The 21454-nt window shown below is 40.7% G+C and overlaps 1 protein-coding gene and 1 long non-coding RNA gene across 8 annotated transcripts in view; one reads left to right on the forward strand and one right to left on the reverse strand.

Annotated features, from left to right (window-relative positions):
* PIK3C2A (phosphatidylinositol-4-phosphate 3-kinase catalytic subunit type 2 alpha) overlaps nt 1-21454 on the forward strand; it is a 90214-nt gene that overhangs the window by 68460 nt on the left and 300 nt on the right. For 2 of the 6 annotated variants that reach the window (XM_073347387.1, XM_073347391.1), the window contains 13 exons: nt 1412-1504; nt 2242-2371; nt 5192-5328; nt 6467-6636; nt 10631-10787; nt 11306-11415; nt 12300-12507; nt 13093-13217; nt 15147-15264; nt 15356-15437; nt 16873-16982; nt 17251-17376; nt 18062-21424. In XM_073347387.1, the coding sequence (XP_073203488.1) occupies nt 1412-1504; nt 2242-2371; nt 5192-5328; nt 6467-6636; nt 10631-10787; nt 11306-11415; nt 12300-12507; nt 13093-13217; nt 15147-15264; nt 15356-15437; nt 16873-16982; nt 17251-17376; nt 18062-18244 (1749 nt within the window). In that variant the 3' untranslated portion in view covers nt 18245-21424. Of the gene's footprint in view, nt 1-1411; nt 1505-2241; nt 2372-5191; nt 5329-6466; nt 6637-10630; nt 10788-11305; nt 11416-12299; nt 12508-13092; nt 13218-15146; nt 15265-15355; nt 15438-16872; nt 16983-17250; nt 17377-18033; nt 21425-21454 lie in introns of those variants that run through there. The other 4 variants (XM_073347389.1, XM_073347388.1, XM_073347390.1 and 1 more) reach the window with 4 other exon arrangements.
* LOC140912653 (uncharacterized) overlaps nt 1-21454 on the reverse strand; it is a 38469-nt gene that overhangs the window by 13947 nt on the left and 3068 nt on the right. For both annotated transcript variants that reach the window (XR_012159333.1, XR_012159334.1), the window contains exons 2-5: nt 18854-18885; nt 17524-17577; nt 7952-8036; nt 1736-1801 (exon numbers count right to left, since the gene is read on the reverse strand). This is a non-coding gene — a long non-coding RNA (uncharacterized lncRNA). The remainder of the gene's footprint in view (nt 1-1735; nt 1802-7951; nt 8037-17523; nt 17578-18853; nt 18886-21454) is intronic.

The following is a 21454-nucleotide window of genomic DNA, read 5'->3' on the forward strand; positions in this document are numbered from 1 at the left end:
AGGATTGCTGCCCAAAATAAGCAGATGTGTTGCCCATAATCACCTTGGTGAAAGAGCCTGAATACCTGCATGGACTTTACACCATTTGTTGGTTATCAAACTGACCCTCTGTCTAATAAAGGCAGTAAATCCAAAAATCATGGGGCATATGGAGAATGCTCTGCCTCTAGCCCAGAGATGTTCAGATCTAGGCATTTTTGTCTAAAGTTTTGTCCAAATGATCTAAGTTGTTGTGACCGCACATAAGGAGAGGCATGGACATGTTTTCTTTGGGGCATGTTTATCCCACCAAATTCAGGGTAACTGTCATGTCCATCATACAAGGCCACCAAGAGGGAGGGGCAGAAAGGGCAGTATAAGTGGCGTTGCAACCTGGCACACAGTCACAGCACCACTCACTTATATTTGGCCTGGTGGCCTTTCCGTTGTGAGTGACAGGCAGCTGGGCCAGAAGCTGAGTGCACTGTGACCCTGCATACCAGGTTGCAACACACAGAGCGGGGAGCTGGGACCAGCCCCATGGGACAGGAGCCACTGCTGCCAGGTTAGCGTGATGCAGGCAATCTCCCACACCCTACCCCACTCCCACCTCTGCTCAGTGGTAAGTTGTTTGGAAGGGTGGGAGGCCTCAGTTTCTTCTTTTGCCCTAGTCCCCCAAAAAGCCCTCTGCAGCCCTGCCTTTCCATATTTTAGGAGAAATGGGAGATGGTGTGCAGACTTCTGAAAAATTCATGATTCCAACCAGGAAGACAACCTAGTAAAGATTTTTTTTTTTAAAATAACTGTTTCAAGTTAGGAAATATATTTGTTAGTGATACTGGCATATTAAAATACACATGCCAGTAAAATGTTATGTCACTTGATTGTATACCAGCATACAGAAGACATTGTTAGGGAAGAGGCAGAATGACCAAAAGGAGGAATGTTGTCACTACTGTTAACTAGCAGGCATGTCAGAACTGGGCATTCAGGTGATAGTGATTGGAAGATTAAACTCCATTCCAAGATGTTAGGCGTATAGGCTGGTGAATTGAGGGCAATGAAACATTTTAACCTGATTTTTAAATATGCATGTCAGATGTGAATCTATTAAATATCAACACCAAAACTTAAAAAATCTTTCGGGTCTCACAAAAACAGCAGCGTTTAGTTACTGGTTGTGTGATGCTCTCAGGAATGGGACTATGAGACAACACACTGTAGAGATACTACTTTGTGATATATTGCCACTTCATTGATCTCAGAACTTGCGTTGTTAGGGTGTGCAAACATTCCAAGTATTAGTGACTTTGTCTGGCAGGCTAGCAATTTTAAATCTCATCTGCAAACTATTAATGTTCTATTTTATTTGAAAGCCAAAAATGTTATCGCTTGGTATCCTGCTAAGGATTAAACTATCATGTACTTGCAGGCATGTTCCTTCTTCAATTCTAATGCAGTACCATTAAAAATCACATTGGTGAATGCAGATCCTCTGGGAGAAGAAATTAATGTTATGTTTAAAGTAAGTTTTTTGGGTTTTTTTCTCCCCTGTTCTACTGGAGGAAAGAGATGGGGTTATGATAACTAATGCCAACAAAACTGGCTAGCTTTGCCACATATCTATGGGCTATTAGCTGCATCTTGAATCTTCTCTTTATATTTAGAAACTGACTTAAGTAACTAGATGAATGAAAATAGCTCACCCCGCAAGAGTGGTTCACATTTGTAGAAGGTTGAAAACTTTTGTACTTACATGGCTCCCATCGTGGTCATATCTTAATGCTTCAGAGTCTTTAATGTATTTATCTTCACAACACCCCTGTGTGAGGTAGAGCAGTATTAGCCCATTTTACAGATGGGGAAATTGAGGCAGATACACACTAAGTGACTTTCCCAAGGTCACACCCTGTCTATAGTGGAGCTAGGAATTGAATGTTTCCCAAGGCCAAGTCTAGTACTCTTAACCATTAGACCAGCTTACCTCTCCTCCCCTTCTTGGAGTGAAAGTGTAAGGTTTAAAAAGAGACTATATTCATCTTTCAAACAGTATATCTCAAGGGCTAACTGAGATGTCTGTGTATTGTATAAACTGAAAATCAGCATTTTATATATACAGACTTCATTATGGCCCATCATTTATCCTTTCTCTACACTTAGCAGAGGAAACAAGTCATTCACAATTTAAGAAGAAAAGTATGGTTTTTCTCTTATCTGTCGAGTTCATTGTTCAAAGTATCCTTTTTCTGCTTTTTATTTAAGGTGGGAGAAGATCTGCGACAAGATATGTTGGCTTTACAAATGATAAAAATCATGGACAAAATCTGGCTGCAGGAGGGACTGGACCTGCGGATGGTTATCTTCAAGTGCCTTTCAACTGGAAAAGATCGAGGTACCGTAACCAGATAGAAACTGCCCAATGTATTCCTGCACTTGTCCCCGTGAGGGGCTCTACAACAGATTCTTGGCATCATGCCTCAATCAGTTAAAAGCCCACCGGTTCCTTGTGAATGGCAGATGTGTGTAACAATGAATGCTAGCAATAGACCCCACCCCGCTGAGGGAAACTCAACACAAGAGTAAGAGTGCTTTACAAGTGTAATAGTATTGTGAAACTAAACTGATTGGAATCACCCAGTAGTTTGCTTCAGTTTGTTGGAGATACTCTTCTGCTCTTGACCACTGAGCTCCTTGGTGATCCTTACAGTTAAAGATCAGTGGAACAAAAAAAGAAACATGAAAGTGGAAGAGAAACAGAAATTAATGCAGTGGAGAAAAACAGAACTGAGAAGGATGGATGGAATACAGTAGCAATGCTAATTCTGGCATCCTATATAATACTTTCAGAGATCTATTTAGATCAAAATTGAACTGCTAAAATGTTTGAAGCCACTACCATGACATCAGTCCATCAGAAGAGATGATCAAACTCGCAGGGAGACAGGTTAGAATCAGTACTTGCGTACCTTTATTAATTTCAGTTTTTAAAAAGGAAAATTTTAAAAATCCAATAAACTTTGCACCACATACTCTGTTTACACAGAAATGAGGCAGCCTTTTCTTCAACACTTGTTCTGACTGGATTTGATTCACAAAACATTAAATGCCTTGGAGCTTAAATAGTGGAAGGTGTCCTACACAGGCAATTATTGACTAATACATTGTGGGCCTGATCTTGAGCAGCACTGAGAACTTGCAACTCTTTGAAGTCAGTTGGGTCTGACCCAAAGGCACCCACAAAAGCACAAATGGCAACTTTAGTACTATAAATATTGGCATCCAGATAAATGTGTCTGAGAATAAATTGCTTTTTGAATACAAAAGCTTTGCTTTGGAATGTACAGAAAGCATTTCTTCCCATCTTAAAACTGCTCTAGCCTGACTTACCATGTAATGCCTTTTTTCTTATCCGTCTAATAAAGTATTTTTAAAGTACTTCCAGTGTAATGAACAAAAATGGAAGCTCTATTACAGATTTGTGCCTGCTGCTTCCCCTCTTCTCCAGAAAACACACAAACCTACTATCCAAATAGGGATTTGTGGTTTAGCTATAGGAGTTCTTCTTCTAAATAAGGCCCCTTGTAGCACCACATATTGAGTATTTTGTGTTGCTCTAGAAATAAGTCAACTTGGAGCCTCTTCTACTCCAGCATGTCACTTATACTACAAAGTTAGTCTCCTAAACTACTTAGGAGTGCACATGAGAGATTTTACAGTCATTACGTAATGATTATGCCCAGTGGTGAGCTGGAGCCGGTTCGCACCAGTTCGCTGGACAACCGGTTCTAACAACTGGCCAAAAGTGGTGCCTTAGGCGCCGACTCTGTGGGTGCTCCGGGGCTGGAGCACCCATGGGGAAAATTTTGTTGGGTGCAGAGCAACCACCAGCAGCTCGCCACCCCGCTCCTGGCCCCAGCTCATCTCACCTCTGCTCCACCTCTGCCTCCTCCCCTGAACCTGCTGCCCCACTGTGCTTCTCTTCTCCTCCCCCCCCCCGCCCCTGCATCAGCTGTTCATGCGGGAAGCCTGGGAGGGCTGAGAAGCAAGCAGTGGCTTTGTGCTCAGGCCCAGGGAGGCGGAGGTGAGCTGGGGTGAGGAGTGGTTCCACTACGCATGGCCCCCTCCCCCCCCCCCGGCCCTCCTCATGTGCCCTCCTGCCCCAGCTCACCTCCCCAGGCCTGAGTGTGAAGCTGCTGTTTGTTTCTCACCTTTCTCCCCCACCCCACCCCCTGCTTCCTGTGCAAACAGCTGATTCGTGGGAAACCGGGGGTGGAGAAGCGGAGCAGGGCGGCACGTTCAGGGGAGGCGGCGGAGGCGAGCTGGGGTGGGGGAGCTGCCAGTGGGGGCTCTGCACCCACCAAATTCTCCCTGTGGGTGTGCTCCAGCCCCGGAGCACCTACGGAGTCGGTGCCTAAGGTGCCACTTTTGATGTGATCAGTGGGGGGAGCAGCTGCTCCCCCCCATAGCTATGCTTCCCCGCCCCTAGGAGCCAGAGGGACCTGCTGGATGCTTCCTGGGAGCTGCCCCAGGTAAGCACTGCTGGGACTCCCCACCTCACCCCCCTGGCAGGTCCCTCTGGCTCTTAGGGGTGGGGTGGGTGCTCACTATGGTGGCCCACGAGTGCCCCCAGAACCAGGCAGGAGGGTGTCAAGGGACAGGGGAGGGGGGTGGATGGGGCAACGGTCCTGGGGGGTGGGCGCATCAAGGAACGTAGTGGGTTGGATGGGGCAGGAGTCCTGGGGGGCGGGGCACGACCCCCTTGTGGGGTGAGGAGGGAACCGGTTAAGATTTTTGGCAGCTCATCACTGATTATACCCAATACTAGTTTTACACAAATGGCATATTTAACCAGCTGATAGTTGTTTTTTTTTGTTTTGTTTTTTTTTTGAATCAAAGTAGGAGTTACCTACGATATTCCACAAACCTTAACACAGGTAGTAATAACACACAAGCCTAATTTGCTTACATACATTTTGTAGTATACTTTGTAAAATTGCCTGCAGAGAGGTTTAGCAGACTAACAAAGTTAATAGATTTTTTTCATTGCTTGAGACTGGGGTTGGGCTCTACATTTTAAAATCAAATGTCTACAGGAGACTTCATACCAAATGAGAGGTAGTGGAAAATATAATGTAAAAATAGGATTTAAACCAGAGTAGTCTTTTCTCATGTGTGCTCTCTCCCTCTCTCACAACTTAATTTTTATGTAAAGGAATGGTGGAGCTTGTTCCTGCTTCAGATACACTTAGGAAAATTCAAGTGGAATATGGAGTGACAGGATCTTTTAAAGACAAGCCACTTGCAGAATGGCTGCGAAAGTATAATCCTACAGAGGAAGAATATGAAAAGGTAATTTCCATAGTCTTCCTTTCAAATGTTACATTTTAAGTTACAGGAGAATACAACTGTTCTGATTCTGCCACTAAATAAGTTTTCTAACCATCTGTTTTAAGGTATTTGGGAAGCTGAATTTTCTGTACTGTATCTACTTCAGAAAAGGAATCAAAACTGTAGGATTGTAAAGGAGTCTCTTTTGGAAACAGTTTAATGTTTCACTTCAGAAATGTCTGTGGAAATGTTTTCTAACTGTAGGAAACATTTCACTCCAAAATTAAAAGTAGGGGGAAGCATGACATTCAGGGCTTATCTACATGACAAAATTAAGTCGACTTAAGTCCACGAACAGCCACCGCAGTAAATGAAGCAGTGGTTCATGTCCACACTTGCTCTTTCAGTGGGCGGTGCATGTCCTCACCAGGAGTGCTTCCGCCAACTGATGTGGGACACTGACAGCTGGATCCTGCACCCCATGCCCAGCTGATCCGAACTGTCATCTGGGCATAGGGCTCACAGCTCAGAGCCAAGGGCTCCAGCTGATAGGTGATGTAAGTATAACCTTAGTGTCTACCCGAATACTGCATCACCCTAACTATATCAATATAAGTGCTACGCCTTGCGTGGAGGTGGAGTTGTTATGGTGGCATAGCAGGAGATTTACTTCGGTGGAAGCCGCATTGTAGTGTAGACACTGACATAAATAGAATGACATAAGCTGCCTTGTGTTGACCTAACTTTAGTGTAGAACGGGTCTCAATTTTAATCTTGGCTTAGAAGATATGGCCCCTTCTCATGCTGCTTCTCCTTTGGATGCAACACTTGGTTATCAGGCCGGGGTATGCAGATATGGTAAACACACGTTCTTTGGCCTTTGCTTGTGCTTTATCTCTGAACAGCCTTTTCTCTACCTTATCTGCCTTCTGACCCCCAAAAACCTAACAAATTGCCTTTCCCCTTAGCAGTACAGTTCATTTTTCTTAAATGAATAGCTTCCCAAGTAGTCTAAGGGAAGTTTACTTAAGAACTGTCAGCTGCCCAGAGCCACATCCCTATTGTAAAAAGTGAACTCTGAATGAATGATCAACTGAAGTACATTGTTTTTCCCATTGGTAGATTCGCTTTGATCTCATTTACTTTTTGCTAATTTCAGGCTTCAGAAAACTTCATCTATTCTTGTGCAGGATGCTGCGTAGCCACCTACATATTGGGAATCTGTGACCGTCACAACGATAACATAATGCTTCGAAGCACGGGACATATGTTCCATATTGACTTTGGAAAGTTTTTGGGCCATGCACAGACGTTTGGTAGCTTTAAAAGGTATCTTCTGCAGTTTAGCATTTGAGAATGCAAGCAACTTCCCTTTTGCATTTTTCCTCTCACGATTTAACATCTAAATTTTTGTTATCACGGTCCTCAATGTGAACTTAGTATTGTCTTCAAGCTCCTGTGTATGTGGGTCCCACTCATAGTTCACTTGTGTCTTCTGCACAGGAATGCAGGAAGTTTTCTCTAGCAGTGTCCACTAGGGGTCGGACATGCTCTTCCGTTTCTCCACACAAGAGCATAAAGGGCAGGGTGACCCAACTGCCAGCCTGTTCCTTCTGACCGTCCTGGCAGAGTTGGAACTTCTGAGTCCCTTTTTACAGCTTTTAGATTGTAGCTTAGGAGAAAGTTAGTTTTTATATTTTATTGCCTCTTGGCTTAAAAAAAAAAAGTAATTGTATTTTTATAGGTAGTTGGTAGCAATACTGGGTTTTGGCCATGATGCCTCAACCACGCTTACCGGATTTTAAATCTTGCCTGTTGCGTAGAAGAGTAAGTCCACTTGAAGAGACTAAGAGACATGTTTGGAGGCTGCAGAGATGTGTAGGCTGCATTTACTCCATGGAAGGAGGGAATGGTAAAACTGGCAGACCCAGAGAAGGAAGGGAGAGCCAGAAAATTTGGAAAGGGCTCAGGGAAATGCAGCATAGTACAGGGTGGAACAGACCTTGATTCCGGGCTAGCGGGTCCTGGAGCCAGAACCCAGAGTAGAGGGTGGGCCTGGGTTTCCTAACCAGCCACTGGGGAAGTGGCACCAGCAGGGCAGTGCATAAGAAGACTGCCTGAGCATGTTTGGGAAAAGACTTCCCTCCCCAGAAAGGAAAACCACGATAGTGACCTAGCCAGAGCCCCATATCATGAAGGGGAGGCTGTAGTTCCTGGAGTGAGAGGGGAGACACTGCTGGAGGAGGGTGCAGCACCTAGCAGAGCTAATTCCCAGGATGGCCAAGAGGATGCACCATCAGCAGTGAGTTCACCTCGTGACAAGGATCTTCAGTTTTTTCCCCATCAGAGTTACCAGGCTCCTAAAAGGTTTAAATCTCCTGTTACCACAAGAAATGGTATTTGAGTTTAGTGTTTGTGACTTTAATGAAACGTCTTTTTGAGTCCGTATCTTGTTTTATTCATCACTTATCCATGAAAGCTGAGTTTCTAGTGGCTATTACTTCACCACATAGTTAGCTAAAGCCAAGCTCTCATGTCTACCCACCATAGACTTTTTCATATGGACAGTTACATTAAGACCTCCATCCTAAAGTCATACCCAAGTTAATACAGGATTTTCACAGTAACCAGTATATTCACTTACCAGTTTTCTATCCTGGGACTCTTGCTTCTCCTGCAGAATCAAAACAAAACTTCATACTGTGGATGTCGGAGCCCTCTTGTATTACCTAAACAAAACAAGACGGTTGAAGAATCTTAGATTGTGGAATATGGCAGAAGGCTCAGGTCAGACCACTCTGCTTCAGCAAGTTTCCACTGACAGAAGTATGTAGAGCAGCTATGTGGTCATCAGTTCACACACTTAATAGACATTACTCTTTAGTGGCATCATTAGCTGGAAGACCTGTTCTCCAATCTTTGTTCAGATAACCACCTAGCCACCCACCTCCAAAGAATCAAACTGCTTGCTAATTATAGTAAGTGGGATCCATGTGCACAGGCGATCAAAGGTGAAAGAATGGTTACTTACCTTGTAGTAACTGATTCTTCAAGATGTTCTGTGTTTGTGGATCCCACGACTCACCCTTCATTCTTGCAGCTCAGAATCTTATCATTGGGACTCTGGGCAGCAAAAGAAATTGAGTAGCCGTTGGGGTCACCCCGCCCTTTATGCTCTTGGGTGGGGGAGCAAGAGCACCTAAAGTGCACGCAGGACTCCTAGTGGACACTGCTAAAGAACTTTCTTAACTCCTGTGTAGCGGGCACAATGCATCATAGGTGGGATCCACATGCATAGACCATCTAGAAAAATCATTTACTGTAAGGTAAGTAACTGTTCTTTTAGGCTGAACCACCCAATTTCCAAAATCCATTTTGGATTCTCATTGTAGACTACTGTGCTTCTGAAAAGTCTCCACAATCTCTCCCTGGCCATCAACTTTGGTAGTTACAGCTCTGCTTGAAGAATGTCAAGGTGTGAAGGCTGCTCCTACATACTGGAGATGTTCTGTGCATTTAAAAACTAGACGCACAGGTGTAGCTTTAAAATAGTGGTTACTATTCCAGCAATTGGAAGATCAAAATGTGCTAATTGGCACAACTGTAGTCTATATTTCATTTCTATAATTTCAGAAATATCACTTTTTCCTTAAGGATATTATTTTTTAAATGAATTTCCTGGACCAAAAGAGCTTTGCACAAATCAGTGAAAAACCTAAGGAAGTTTTTATAAAACCAAACATCTTGGAACCAGGATATTCTAAGATGAGGTTAGTGTAGCTTTTTTAAATGTTGAGATTGTTTGGGGAACAATTAACTCTGACCCCATGACCCCAGCTACCACGTCATAGCTCTGATCACCAAGGAATAGCTGTGTATAATTTGTGGTATAGCTTCTGTATGCTGTTTTGGAGGGCATACAATTATGTATTGCATGATGGAGTACCCTAAACTTTATCAGGAATTGAAAGAGAGATGGTAAGGACCCAGGGGTATTATCTGCTGTATACTTTGGAGTGTGGAAGAAGTAAATTGCACCGTCTGGGTCACAGACCAATGGTGAATGAGAACATTTTCCTATAATGCGTATGGAGGATGAGTTGAAACATCTGTGTTTGACTGTCAGCAAGTGGATAATGTGAAGAGGAATAGAATTCATGTTTGGATGGATGGATCATTCTTATGCGCTGGATGATATACTGTATTAGTGTGGGGTGCTGGGTTGTCTCCTCAACGTGCAGTGCCAGAGAGCACCAGTGCTGAGGGTCTCTTAGACTAGAGTCCTTCCTTGGCACTGTCACGTACCGATGCTGGGGTACTCCATTAGGACGCACTCGGTGCCGGGTCCTGGTGGTCCGCAGCAGACTGGGGATGAAGAGCAGATTCCAAGAGCAACTGTTTGTCGGAAATCTCGCTCCTTTTTTGTTCTGGGGTGGAAAGCCCTGCAAATTTTGCACCTTTCTGTCTGGTGTACCTTCCCCAGACAATTCAGACATGAGTCGTGGGGGTCGCTCATTGGCATAGACTTACTGCAGGTTCTGTAGCATTTAAAGTCTAGGGCTCACGGCATACTCTGGAGCCCAAGGCGGGTGTTAGGGATTGGGGAAACTCTGCTCCCAAACCTTACTATATACACTATTTCCTAACATTAACTACAACTAAACGAAACTAACTATGGAAAGAAAGCTAAGCGAAGCATTTGCTAGGCAAGTGATCGCAATTCCAATGACCATCACTTCTAGTAAAAAGGAACTGGGGTTGGCAGGGTCCTATATCTAGCGCCATGAAGCCCCCGCTCTTGGGGGCTCCATACCTGACCTGATGGGAGCTGCTATGGGAAAACTTTCCAACAACTGTGTACACATTGCGCACACACCTGATTGGAATTGACATGAACAAGCACTTGAAGATGAACCTAACTTTTTATTCCCTGGTGTTTTCAAATGTAGTTGATTTTACACTGACAATTTTAACATAGCTTAAAGTTTTTTTTAACTGGAAATTACTACTTTCTGATGTTACCTGGTCACGGAGTAAAACTTCGGATTCATTAATTATTAAATACGATTTTTTTGGAAAGAATATTGTTTCCCTTTGAAATCATGGCTGTAACATTAGAATTATGAAGAATAGATCATACCCTGTGAGTGAGACTGACCTGCTCTCTGCAAGTCCAGTGATCGATTAATGCATGTAGTTCAAGCTCTCGGAAAAATACTGTTTTAGAATAGTAATTTAAATTTAGCAAATTGCAACTAAAAGTGCATGAAATTCCAAGAAAGTCCATTTAATAAACTATGTATTTTTGCTTTCTTTTAAACAGGGATCGGGCTCCTTTTGTGCTAACATCAGATATGGCCTATGTCATTAATGGTGGTGAAAAACCTACTATCCGTTTTCAGTTGTTTGTGGATCTCTGCTGCCAAGCTTACAATTTGATCAGGAAACATGCAAACCTCTTGCTTAACCTGCTTTCACTGGTAATAGTTTTTATTGCACATAATTTTCTTGTAGTTTAATTGTGGATTTTAGTAAGTTCCCTCCTAGGAAGTTACAGCTTCTGACAAATCCAGTCTATACCAAAAACCTAAATTGTTGGCATTTATACTTCAGAAGCACTTCTAAACGTGCTGTTACAAGCCAGAAATGTAGTAGTGTTCCTGTGGAAATACTGGGGGTACTTGTTACTGAGATTTTTTTACTTAGTTTTTGCACTATGGAAACTAAAATATAGCATAAATTTCCTACCTCTTACTACAGAAGCTAAAACTAAAGTAACTGCTAAATATTAAGAATTCCAAAACTAATTTTTCTTCAACTCTGGTGTTAACTGGCACAATGTGGTGGTGGGAGTATTTATTGGTTAATAGCATTAGTATTTGGGGCATTTGGGTACTACGTTAATCAAGTTTGGGGCCCTTCGTGTTTTAATTATTTAAATATAAAAATAGATTTGATATCTTGTTCCAATGTAAAAATAGTAACTCGTCTTCTATAGATGCTTGCTTCAGGGTTACCAGAACTTACTGGAGTTCAAGACTTAAAATATGTCCAAGATGCTCTTCAGCCACAAACTACAGATGCAGAAGCTACAATTTTCTTTACAAGGTACTAGATAAGTGACAAGTGAAACAGAACCAAAATATATAAACTCACCACTTTTTTTTTCCTGTTAGAAGCTCCTTCACTAAGATACTAAAACACTGAGACACTGTAATACTTACAGCTTATAGAAGTTCAGTAGTCTTGAAATTATCCTAATTATAAAATAAAATACTAATCTGTTATCTATCACTAATTGAGATCTGTACAGAACTTCATTTTCTCAAATGCTTAAATATAGGGCTAAAATGTTGAGGCTGTTTTATTTAAAAAAAAAACAGTGAAAATTCTAATGCATAAAATTCTGGGGGTAGTAATAGCTTAACAGCTTTATTTTGCTGTCCATCAGACTTGCACATTCATGAGGAAATATTCCCTAAATTGATTCCATAGCTAATATCACTCTTCTAAAGCTGTTTACAGTGGGAACCCTCTTGTGAAGTCGCATCTTTCAAAGAACAACTCTCACTGGAACTGCAGTTTGCCATGTTTTAGAAACCGTTCAGAAATCTAATTATAAATATTTTTGCTGTATCCAGTTTTCACTAAGTGAACTACTGGATCTCCTGCAGCATATTGTTTGTTGATTGCTTAACCTAAATTAATGAAAAATATGGTATGCATACAGCCTTGACAAACTCTGGACAACCTTTGTTGTTCAATATCCAATACTCAAATTTTGGGTAAAGTTATCCCAGCACATGCAGAAATGTCGTCATGTCAATGGACCAGTAACCATTTTTTTTGTCAAAACGTAATGTGTCTTTTTACCTCAGTGAGGATTTGATATATTTTAGAACTTGGAAGTTAAGGTGCTGACTGACAAAATTGGAATGTGTGCTCTGAATATGTAATTGTGCTCCAGCATTCAGTTATTTTCTCTTTTATAGGCTTATTGAATCCAGTTTGGGAAGTGTTGCCACAAAGTTTAATTTCTTCATTCACAACCTGGCTCAGCTGCGTTTTTCAGGCCTACCTTCCAACGATGAGCCCATTCTCTCATTTTCTCCCAAAACATATTCACTTAGACAGGATGGTCGAATCAAGGAAGTGTCCGTGTTTACGTACCAAAAGAGGTACAACCCAGATAAACATTATGTAAGTGTGTAGATTTTATTCCAATTTGTAAATACTCATTCTGCATGCTGCCACTGCCATACTTCCTCTCCACTGTTCACTTTTATTCACGTTCTCTTCCTCCAAATAAATTCAACTCTTATTAACAGAGAATTAGTCTATGCCCCAAAAGTGTGTAAAAAAAAAAAAAAAAAAAAAGGGGGTGGAGGGGGAGCAAAACATAACTATTCCTAAATGGGTTGATTCTGTTGTTTCTCTCAGCTGTCTATTTACCTACCAAGAATGGGAACAGAACATTAATTAATTTAGTGTAGAATACATTACAGGTTTACTGTAATTCTTCCTAAATCAAGCATTATAATCAGGGAATTAAGATTAAATGTAAAAAAGACATGTTAAGGTATGGAGAAAGTACAGTTAGTGTACCCAAACAACCCTGTAGTAACACTATGCAATAACAGTATGATTAAGAAGTTTAGTTTTTGTGGACCCAGATTAAATTGTTTTTAAAGACTCATTAGATTTTTTTTTTCCACATGGTGCACTACAGCTATGGTTATTGCAATGCCCTAACTGCCTTTCCATATCTTAATGTGTTTAACGCAGATCTATGTGGTGAGAGTCTTGAGAGAGGGGCAAGTTGAACCAATGTTTGTCTTCCGGACATTTGATGAGTTCCAGGAGCTTCACAACAAACTTGGTATTCTCTTTCCTCTTTGGAAGTTACCAGGGTATGTTTCTAATTAAGATACCTCCTGTCCTTTATGTAGACAAAGGAATTTTATATTACATTTTCTTTCACTGAGTTTTTCCAGTGTTGGCATAAGTGTTAAAAGGGGAAGTTCTCACCCTTTACTCTGCTTTTGGGCTCACATCCAGAAATATATCTAATCATGGATGACAACAAAAATAGCCACTGTCTCTCTTTGAAGAGGGGAGGTCTTTCTTTGCTTAGTAAGACATCAGCTTGCTGTATTTGGTTTTCCTAAGTTCAAATCATTAAGGTATACAAAGTATTTCTTATTTTAAAAGAATTCTCTTTAGTTCCCTTTTGAAAGCGTTTCTGTGCTGCTGACATTGGGTCACAACAATTTTCATGATGCCCTGATGATAAAATTGGAATGAAAATTTGGCAGGGTGTGGCCTTTTTGTAAAGGATGTACCTTTTTGCCATCCCTATAAAAATCCACCCAAATTTGACCAATCAGTTTGCATATGTTCAGTGGCGACTTCTTATATTTTAGCAGCTAAATTCCCCAAAGACTTTGTCCACATTGAGCATGTTCCATCCCATAACTGATCAGGATGTTCTCTGCAATTGATGCTGTTGGCTGTACCAGGGCTGGATCTGAGAGCAGGGAGCCTCTCTCCTGTGCTCTGTAATGCCCCTGCTGCTCCAAGGTAGCATGGCGGAAAAAGCTACCTGATTCAGAAAAGAGCTGGACCTGTGGGTGGTAGATTGGGATAAAGTCTCCCTATCCCTCTGCTGTCAGCAAATATCTGTGAAACCCACTGGCCAAGTGTCCAGTTTAGCTAAAGTGCTAGTCCACATGCAGGATGATAAGCTATCAATCAACCTGCTGTCAATTACTCCATTAGCTCAAGTGATAAAGGTTTGTGTGATGGATCTCAAGGTTCCAACCCTGCTGAGGACCCATGTGTGTTGATATGATGACACATGGAACTTCTGTCTTTCGTTAGCTTTTTTTAAAAAAAACCTGGGGGAGCGCGCGCACACACCCACACCCTCCCCACCATGTTAAGGTTGCAAAGTTAAGCAGTGCTGGAATGCTGGAATTAAGGATGGCCGGGCAACCTTAATTCATCTTGTGTATATGCATTATGTTGTAGTCATTGATTACATGACCATATGCTATTTTTTTTCCACAGGACCCCAGCCTCATTCAGTGCACAGGCTGGACCTGCTCTGGGATGAGTTGGGGTTATGTGGTGAAGGAGGTGGTTGTGTGTAAGACCCCCTGCTTCATAAGGTGGTAGGTGTGTGTAGTGAATGAAGCTAGAGAGGGCAGGAAGACAAAGGTTGGTCTCATGATTAAGACTGCTGAAGACTGCCCTCAAGATTTGTATTTTATTCCTGCCTCTGTCAGTTCCTTTTCACAGATAGTGACTAATTGTGTGTTCAGTTTTTTCTGGGTGCCTGACTTTAGACCCAGGGGTCTAATTTGCAGAAGGTCTGGACAGCTGCAACTAAAGTCAGTGGAAGCTATGCTTTAAACATGTAAGGTACTCTGAACTACATTGAACAATGAAAAAACAAAATAGCGACTGCTGCTTATTAATTGTGCATTGAAAAAGGCAAGAGTTGTGTGGAAGGTATGTCTGTGGTAGTATGTAATCATGTACTTAAAGACTATACAACGCATATACACAAAGGAGTTGAATTAAATTTGCACATTGACTCTGGCACTTCCAAGCTTGTGGCTTTGCAACCTTAATATTTGAATGTATTTTTGTGTGTAATGTTGAATATAGCAAATATAATGGTGTGTTCATAAAGCAAATACACTAGTGTGCTTTGTCTCAAGTCATGACTTCATTGGCAAGAATACATATCAGCCGTTCAGGATTTAAGTTGTACTTAAATCTTAAGTAACTTCAGTAAAATTAGCAACAAAATGCATCTTGTCATTCTCTTGTAGCTTTCCTAATAAGATGGTTCTGGGAAGAACTCATATAAAGGATGTAGCAGCCAAAAGAAAAGTAGAGCTGAACAGCTACGTACAGAGTTTGATGAACAGTTCAGCAGAGGTGTCAGAGGTGACTGCTCAAAGCATTTACATAAAATGAGTTCAAACTCTCACATTTTAGTACATTTTAAGCTAACATGTAACCTTTTTCCCAAATGCAGTGTGATCTTGTTTATACTTTTTTTCACCCTTTACTTCGTGATGAGAAAGCTGAAGGAATAGATGGAATAGCTAAGCCTGCAGGTAGGAACACATGTTTTTTGGGGGTAAATTGAATGACTGCAATATAACATGAAAAACTTGAAAGTACTGCACAGTATAAAATCCAACTTTTGATTCCTCAGTTTAATAATTTTCCCCTCATGGAAAAAATAATCAGCCTTCAAATCAAATTCAAGCCTCCTTTACTTTGAAAATGTCTTTCAGGGTAAATCCTACACCATATGGTTTCAGATCAAGCAAAATAAAAATTGCACATAAGCGAGAATTTCTTGCTTATTTTTAATGCTTTTATTAATCAGATCAAATAAATACAGTAACTCCTCGCTTAACCTTGTAGTTATGTTCCTTAAAAATGCAACTTTAAGCGAAATGATGTTAGGCGAATCCAATTTCCCCATAAGAATTAATGTAAATGGAGGCGGGGAGGGTGGAGGTTAGGCTCCAGGGAAATTTTTTTCACCAGACAAAAGACTAAAATATAGTTTTTAAACAAACAGTTTAATACTGTATACAGCGATGATGATGATTATTATTGTGAAGCTTGGTTGAGGTGGTGAAGTCAGAGGGTGGGATATTTCCCAGGGAATGCCCTCAAGGGTTAACTCATTGTTAATGTAGCCTCACTCTCGACAAGGCAGCACGAATGGAGGGAGGGGAGACAGCATGGCAGACAGACACCCTGTGTGTGTGTGCGAGAGAGATGCACATGGCCTCCTTAGGTACGCTGACCCCACTCTTAAGTTCACTGCCTTTTTAAGTTAATCAGCAAGCTGAGATGGCCACTGCTGCCAGGAAGCTCCCTCAGTCCTGAGCCCTGTCCTGTGTCCCCCCTGCTCTATGGAAGATGGGGTAAGCAGGGTGCAGGAGCAGGGGGGACACCCTGACATTAGCCCCTCTGTTCCTCCCCACAGCAAGCAGGAGGCTCTGGAGAGCAGCTCCAAGGCAGGAGCAGCACATGGCACTGGGGGGAGGGACCTCTGAACTGCCAGCAATTGATAGCCTGCTGGGTGGCTGCTGCACAGGGGACTTGGGGGGGCTTGCTGGTCCACCCTGGTTCCAAGCCCCCACCAGCTCGCTCCAACACGCTGCTCTTCCTGCAAGCAGTGGGCAAAGCAGGCGGCTGCCAAATGACATTATAAGGGAGCATTGCGCAACTTTAAATGAGCATGTTCCCTAATCAGCAACGAAACAATGTTAACCGGGACGACTTTAAGTGAAGAGTTGCTGTACTCCAATTCTCTCACTCTAATCCTCCATGGTGATGCCTGTTAGAATATCTATTCTTTCTGGGTACCCAGACCTTGCCAATTTTGGAGGTAAAAAGTTCCTGACACACTGATAAAAACTGAAAAAAGGACGTGAACTTGGCATGTCTTACATTTTTCAGTTTTACCTTAGTACAGTGGTACTGATGGACAATTGTGTGAAGGAAAATAACCTGTGTGCATATTTTTAGATGCAAGTCAATCAAGTCCTACCTCAGGCAAAGTGGGAGGAGAAGTAAAGTTGTCCATCTCGTATAGAAATGGCACTCTGTTTATCATGGTGATGCACATTAAAGACCTGGTGAGTGAAGAAAGTGAACCAAAAATTCACAAACTTGTATTATATGAATGACTGCCATAGTACGCTGTGGGATGTTGGTGTGTGAGAGACAGAATAGAAGTATCTTCTTAAAACACATTTGTCTTCAGTTAGTCTGATTATGAGCAGTTGCTCATATGTTAGGTCATTTGGGGTGAACATAGACTCTAATGCATTTCTTTTAAAGAAAAATTCAAATGGACTACATTAAAATAGAATGAAGGCTAGTTGTTATGCTCTGTATTTACAGGTTACTGAAGATGGTGCAGATCCAAATCCTTATGTAAAAACATACTTACTTCCAGATATAAACAAAACATCTAAGCGCAAAACCAAAATCACACGAAAAACAAGGAACCCAACATTCAATGAAATGGTAAGAAAAGTCAATTACCTGGTAAAGATTCCATAACTGCCTTTCATAAATACATGCTGGTGACTACAATTTATTTGAAAGCCTGGTAAATAATTCCTGTCGAACATCTCTCAGTAAATTTGCTTTGCACCTCTGAAAGCTTTGTACCTTATAAATGTGCACACTCCTGTTCCAGATTTATTCCCAGCCCTTCTTCTTACCCTATAATAAAAAAAAAAATTAATATGTAAACAAGCTATTCTAATTAAAGAATACCTTAAGTGTGGTAAAGCAGAGTTTCTCATAATAAAGATTGTAACTCTGGAAGAGGCGAAAAAAATCTTAGATATTGGCATAGTCGAACTTGAATTCACAAAATGCATTGGCTATAACCCACATCACTTGATGGCTCTCTGGTTGCTCTGAACTGATTGGACTTAGCAATCTTTTCACTTACCAGCACCTTCCATCCAAGCTACTCAGGATACTTTAAGTTACACAATACCCCTCTAACAGATAAACATCCCCTTTTTACAAAGGATAACTGAGACACAGACTTGCCCGGGGTCACACAGCAAGTCAGTGGTCGACCCAGGAGAACAACCCAGGAGCCCATCTATAAATCCCTTTAACCGCCAGCTGTCCTTATAATTCTGGACATCTAATAAACTGTCTTAGCTTTCATTGGCTGTGTGTTTTTTCATAGCTTGTGTACAGTGGATACAGTAAGGAGACTTTGAAGCAGAGGGAACTTCAGCTAAGTGTGCTCAGTGCAGAATCGTTGCGTGAGAACTTCTTTCTGGGTGGAGTTATGCTGTCCCTAAAGGATTTCAACTTGAGGAAGGAGACTGTTAACTGGTATCAGCTGACTGCTGTGCCATATCTGTGAACTCCTACAGCAGAAAATAACAGAAGTGAAGCAATTCTGCTCACTTGTGCTTTGTGCGTTTTTCCTACTTGAAAATAACTTGGACATTTTAAAATGAGACTCTGCGTTTCAACACGTGTTGGACCAACCCTCCCCAAGCTAAAACCACAGGATTTCTAGAAACCACCTGTTTTTCACTTACGTGGTGATATCCAAGCATTAATCTAAATTAATTTTTGTAATCATAGTACTTGCGGGTAACTCAAGTTTTAAACCATCCCTGGAATATTCAGATAGTTTATTCTGGCTTTACTGTATCAGTTTAATCACTTGCCCTGTGGATATAGTACAAGTCGTCTTTTCTGTTACCTGTTACATTATACATGGCAAGGTGTTGTAGAATGCCAGAGGAAAGATGTGGGTGGTTTATGATGACGTTCCCACTATTCACCATTCATTGGTGCAGCAATGGTCAGTAAAATGTCAGTGGTTGCACAAACAGTCAGAAACGAAATTGGACAGAACAGCTAGAAAACATTTGTGTCGCATTTAACCTCAAGGTTCAAATGTATCTGAAACATTGATCAGAATGAGTGCCCATGATGGAAGTTGTAAATAATGGTGCCTTACCTTATAATTCAAATGCTTCTTGTACCTCATTTCTGAAATTTAAAAATGTACCTGTTAGCCAGGTTTAACAAATGCTCTTATCCAGCTCTTTTTAAAAGGGGCAGATACATGACACCTTCTGAATCTTTTATTTGGAAAACGTATTCAGTTTCCTAGACATAGTTTGAGTTTTATACCAGCTATCTGAGTAAGATTAGTCAATCCATTTAAATGAAGTCCTCTGTGCGAGACACTGATGATTTGCAAACTTTGAATGAAGACCGGGTTGGTTGTGATGCCACATGTGTGATCTTCCCACGTTTTAAAACCGTTCTTAAAATGTCAAGGACCTCAGTAGTGCAGTCAGCAAATACATTAGCTTGTCATCTAGGGACTCGGGTTCAACTATCAGGTCACAAATGATATTTACACATAAAATACTTTACGTCACAACTTCACGTAATTGATTCTCCCCACTTGAAAATCCTAGGACTCCAATAGCAGATACGTTGCAGGTCAGAAATGATTTGCGTTGGCAGATATACTTGGCTCATTCTAGTGTTCAGTCCCTCACTTCTTGTAAAAACTCTATATTGATAAATTTTATTCCTTTATGTGATACAATATTTAAAACACCATAGGGTGCAAATACAATTTACGGTCTCATGCATGTGATTAGTTACTCTACTGGGTCTAGCTGCAGTACATGTATAGTTTTCTCATTCACCTATCAGTTTTATGGTGATCACAGTCTGTTCTCTTTGGACAAAGCTGTCTGAAGACTGTAAAATCACACTAATTTTTAGCACTATTTTAAAAACACTTTTCAATCAAGGCTGACAGTGATAGAACTTAAAGTAAAATATGCAATGAAGAAGACACAGGACAGGCAACTTACAATCCATTTTATTTGTCCATCAATAAAATGCTCTTTAGATTCTTCCCCCGCCCCCAAACACACACACACACTCTCACTCTCTTATAATGACCAATCATCTTTCCAACCCAGAAGAGCAAAGTACAATAGAAAAGTACACTTAAATCTTCTTTTGGTGCCTAAAACATTCACGGTCCAATTTCTTAGGAATGATTACAACAAAAATCTAAGAATGTCTTTCTGAATGTTAAACTGATGGGAGCTAGTTAAAATAAAAACCAAAATCCCAGTTTTATTAGCTATCTTGTGCATAATTTTTTTCATTCAGTATATAGCATGTAAATAGTAACCTATAGTAAATATAACGAACTAGATTTTATTTCCTGCTCACTTGATGCTTTTGAGACTTATTCCATTCCATCATCAAAACCACAAGTCACTTAGACACAGGAAAGTAGACTACTGTTTTTGTGAAACGTTCCATTGTTAAATAAATTGAAAGCAATACATACTGCCTTTTTGCAGTGTTATTACAGCACAGTGTCTTACAGCACAAAATATACTGGTAAGTAGAAACTCAATGCTTTTTTAAAAATTGATTTTGCAGCTGTGACAGTTGTCTGGACTTCGGTTAAATATGTAGTACTGTATGATTGTTAGCATTTGTCCTGACCTCTGGTTAACAGTGTTCATAGCTCAACTGATTTCTGTGCCTTTCCCTCCCCTTTTACAAAATCCACATTGACTCAAGCTTTTTAGGATCATGTTTTTATTTTTTTGTCTGTAAAACCTAGTCTTGGGTCCTCACCAAAATATTAGAGGAACAGCACTGAGTTTGCATCTCTTTGCACTATTCTTGATGGGTTAGAAAAAATCAGTGGTCAAGACTTTTGATAAACTGTTAATCATTTTTATTATTAAAGGATAAATAAAAGTAAGCATGATAAAGGAACATACTAAAATTGGGATGAAATTTGTTTTAAAATATAGTCTCAACAGCTTTTTATACCTTGTTTGATCTAGTAAAAATTACATTTTATGCAACATATGTGGCCTGCAGCCAGAAATAGAATAGTCTCTAAGGAGCATATGTTTTGATATTTGAAAATAACGGCTTGCTCTGAGAACAGTTATCGCCTCATTTTCTCTACTAAATAACCTAACCTAGGACTTTGCACTGATGTTTTTATTACTGTCTTTTTATGATCTACAGGTACCTATATGTAGAAGCATGTGCGATCTTTGATAAAAAGTTCTCATTTCTCTATTTTTTAAAAAGGTTGTGTAGACATCTCAATATCTTGCCTTAAAGTGACTGCTCTTTCTAGGATTCTAATATGGTGGGGTTTTTTTCAAATTAAATAAATCTTATTTCTGGTATTTGCAGGATATGCATGTTACATAGAGGGGAAAAATGTTTGGCCAATATTGCACCATTCTCATAATCCACAGGAAATTAATTTCCTTGTATGCTATTTACTCACATACTGTGATTAAAATAGTGTAAATATTTCATAGATGGTATTGGTAAAACTCATTGGGAGCAAATATGGTAGTTTGCCTCACATTATCTATACATCTGTAAGAACCAAATAATTCAATTATAGCGATAGCTAATTAAGATGCACAATATTGCCATCAAAACCCTACCTGTAATGAATGGGTTAAATGTGACTGTCTTACAATGACATTAAACACTATTCTGGAATAAAGAACTTGTGCGGTCTCTTTTCCCTCCCTTCTCC

Source organism: Lepidochelys kempii, chromosome 6 (genome assembly GCF_965140265.1).
Source record: "Lepidochelys kempii isolate rLepKem1 chromosome 6, rLepKem1.hap2, whole genome shotgun sequence".
Taxonomy (NCBI): Eukaryota; Metazoa; Chordata; order Testudines; family Cheloniidae; genus Lepidochelys; species Lepidochelys kempii.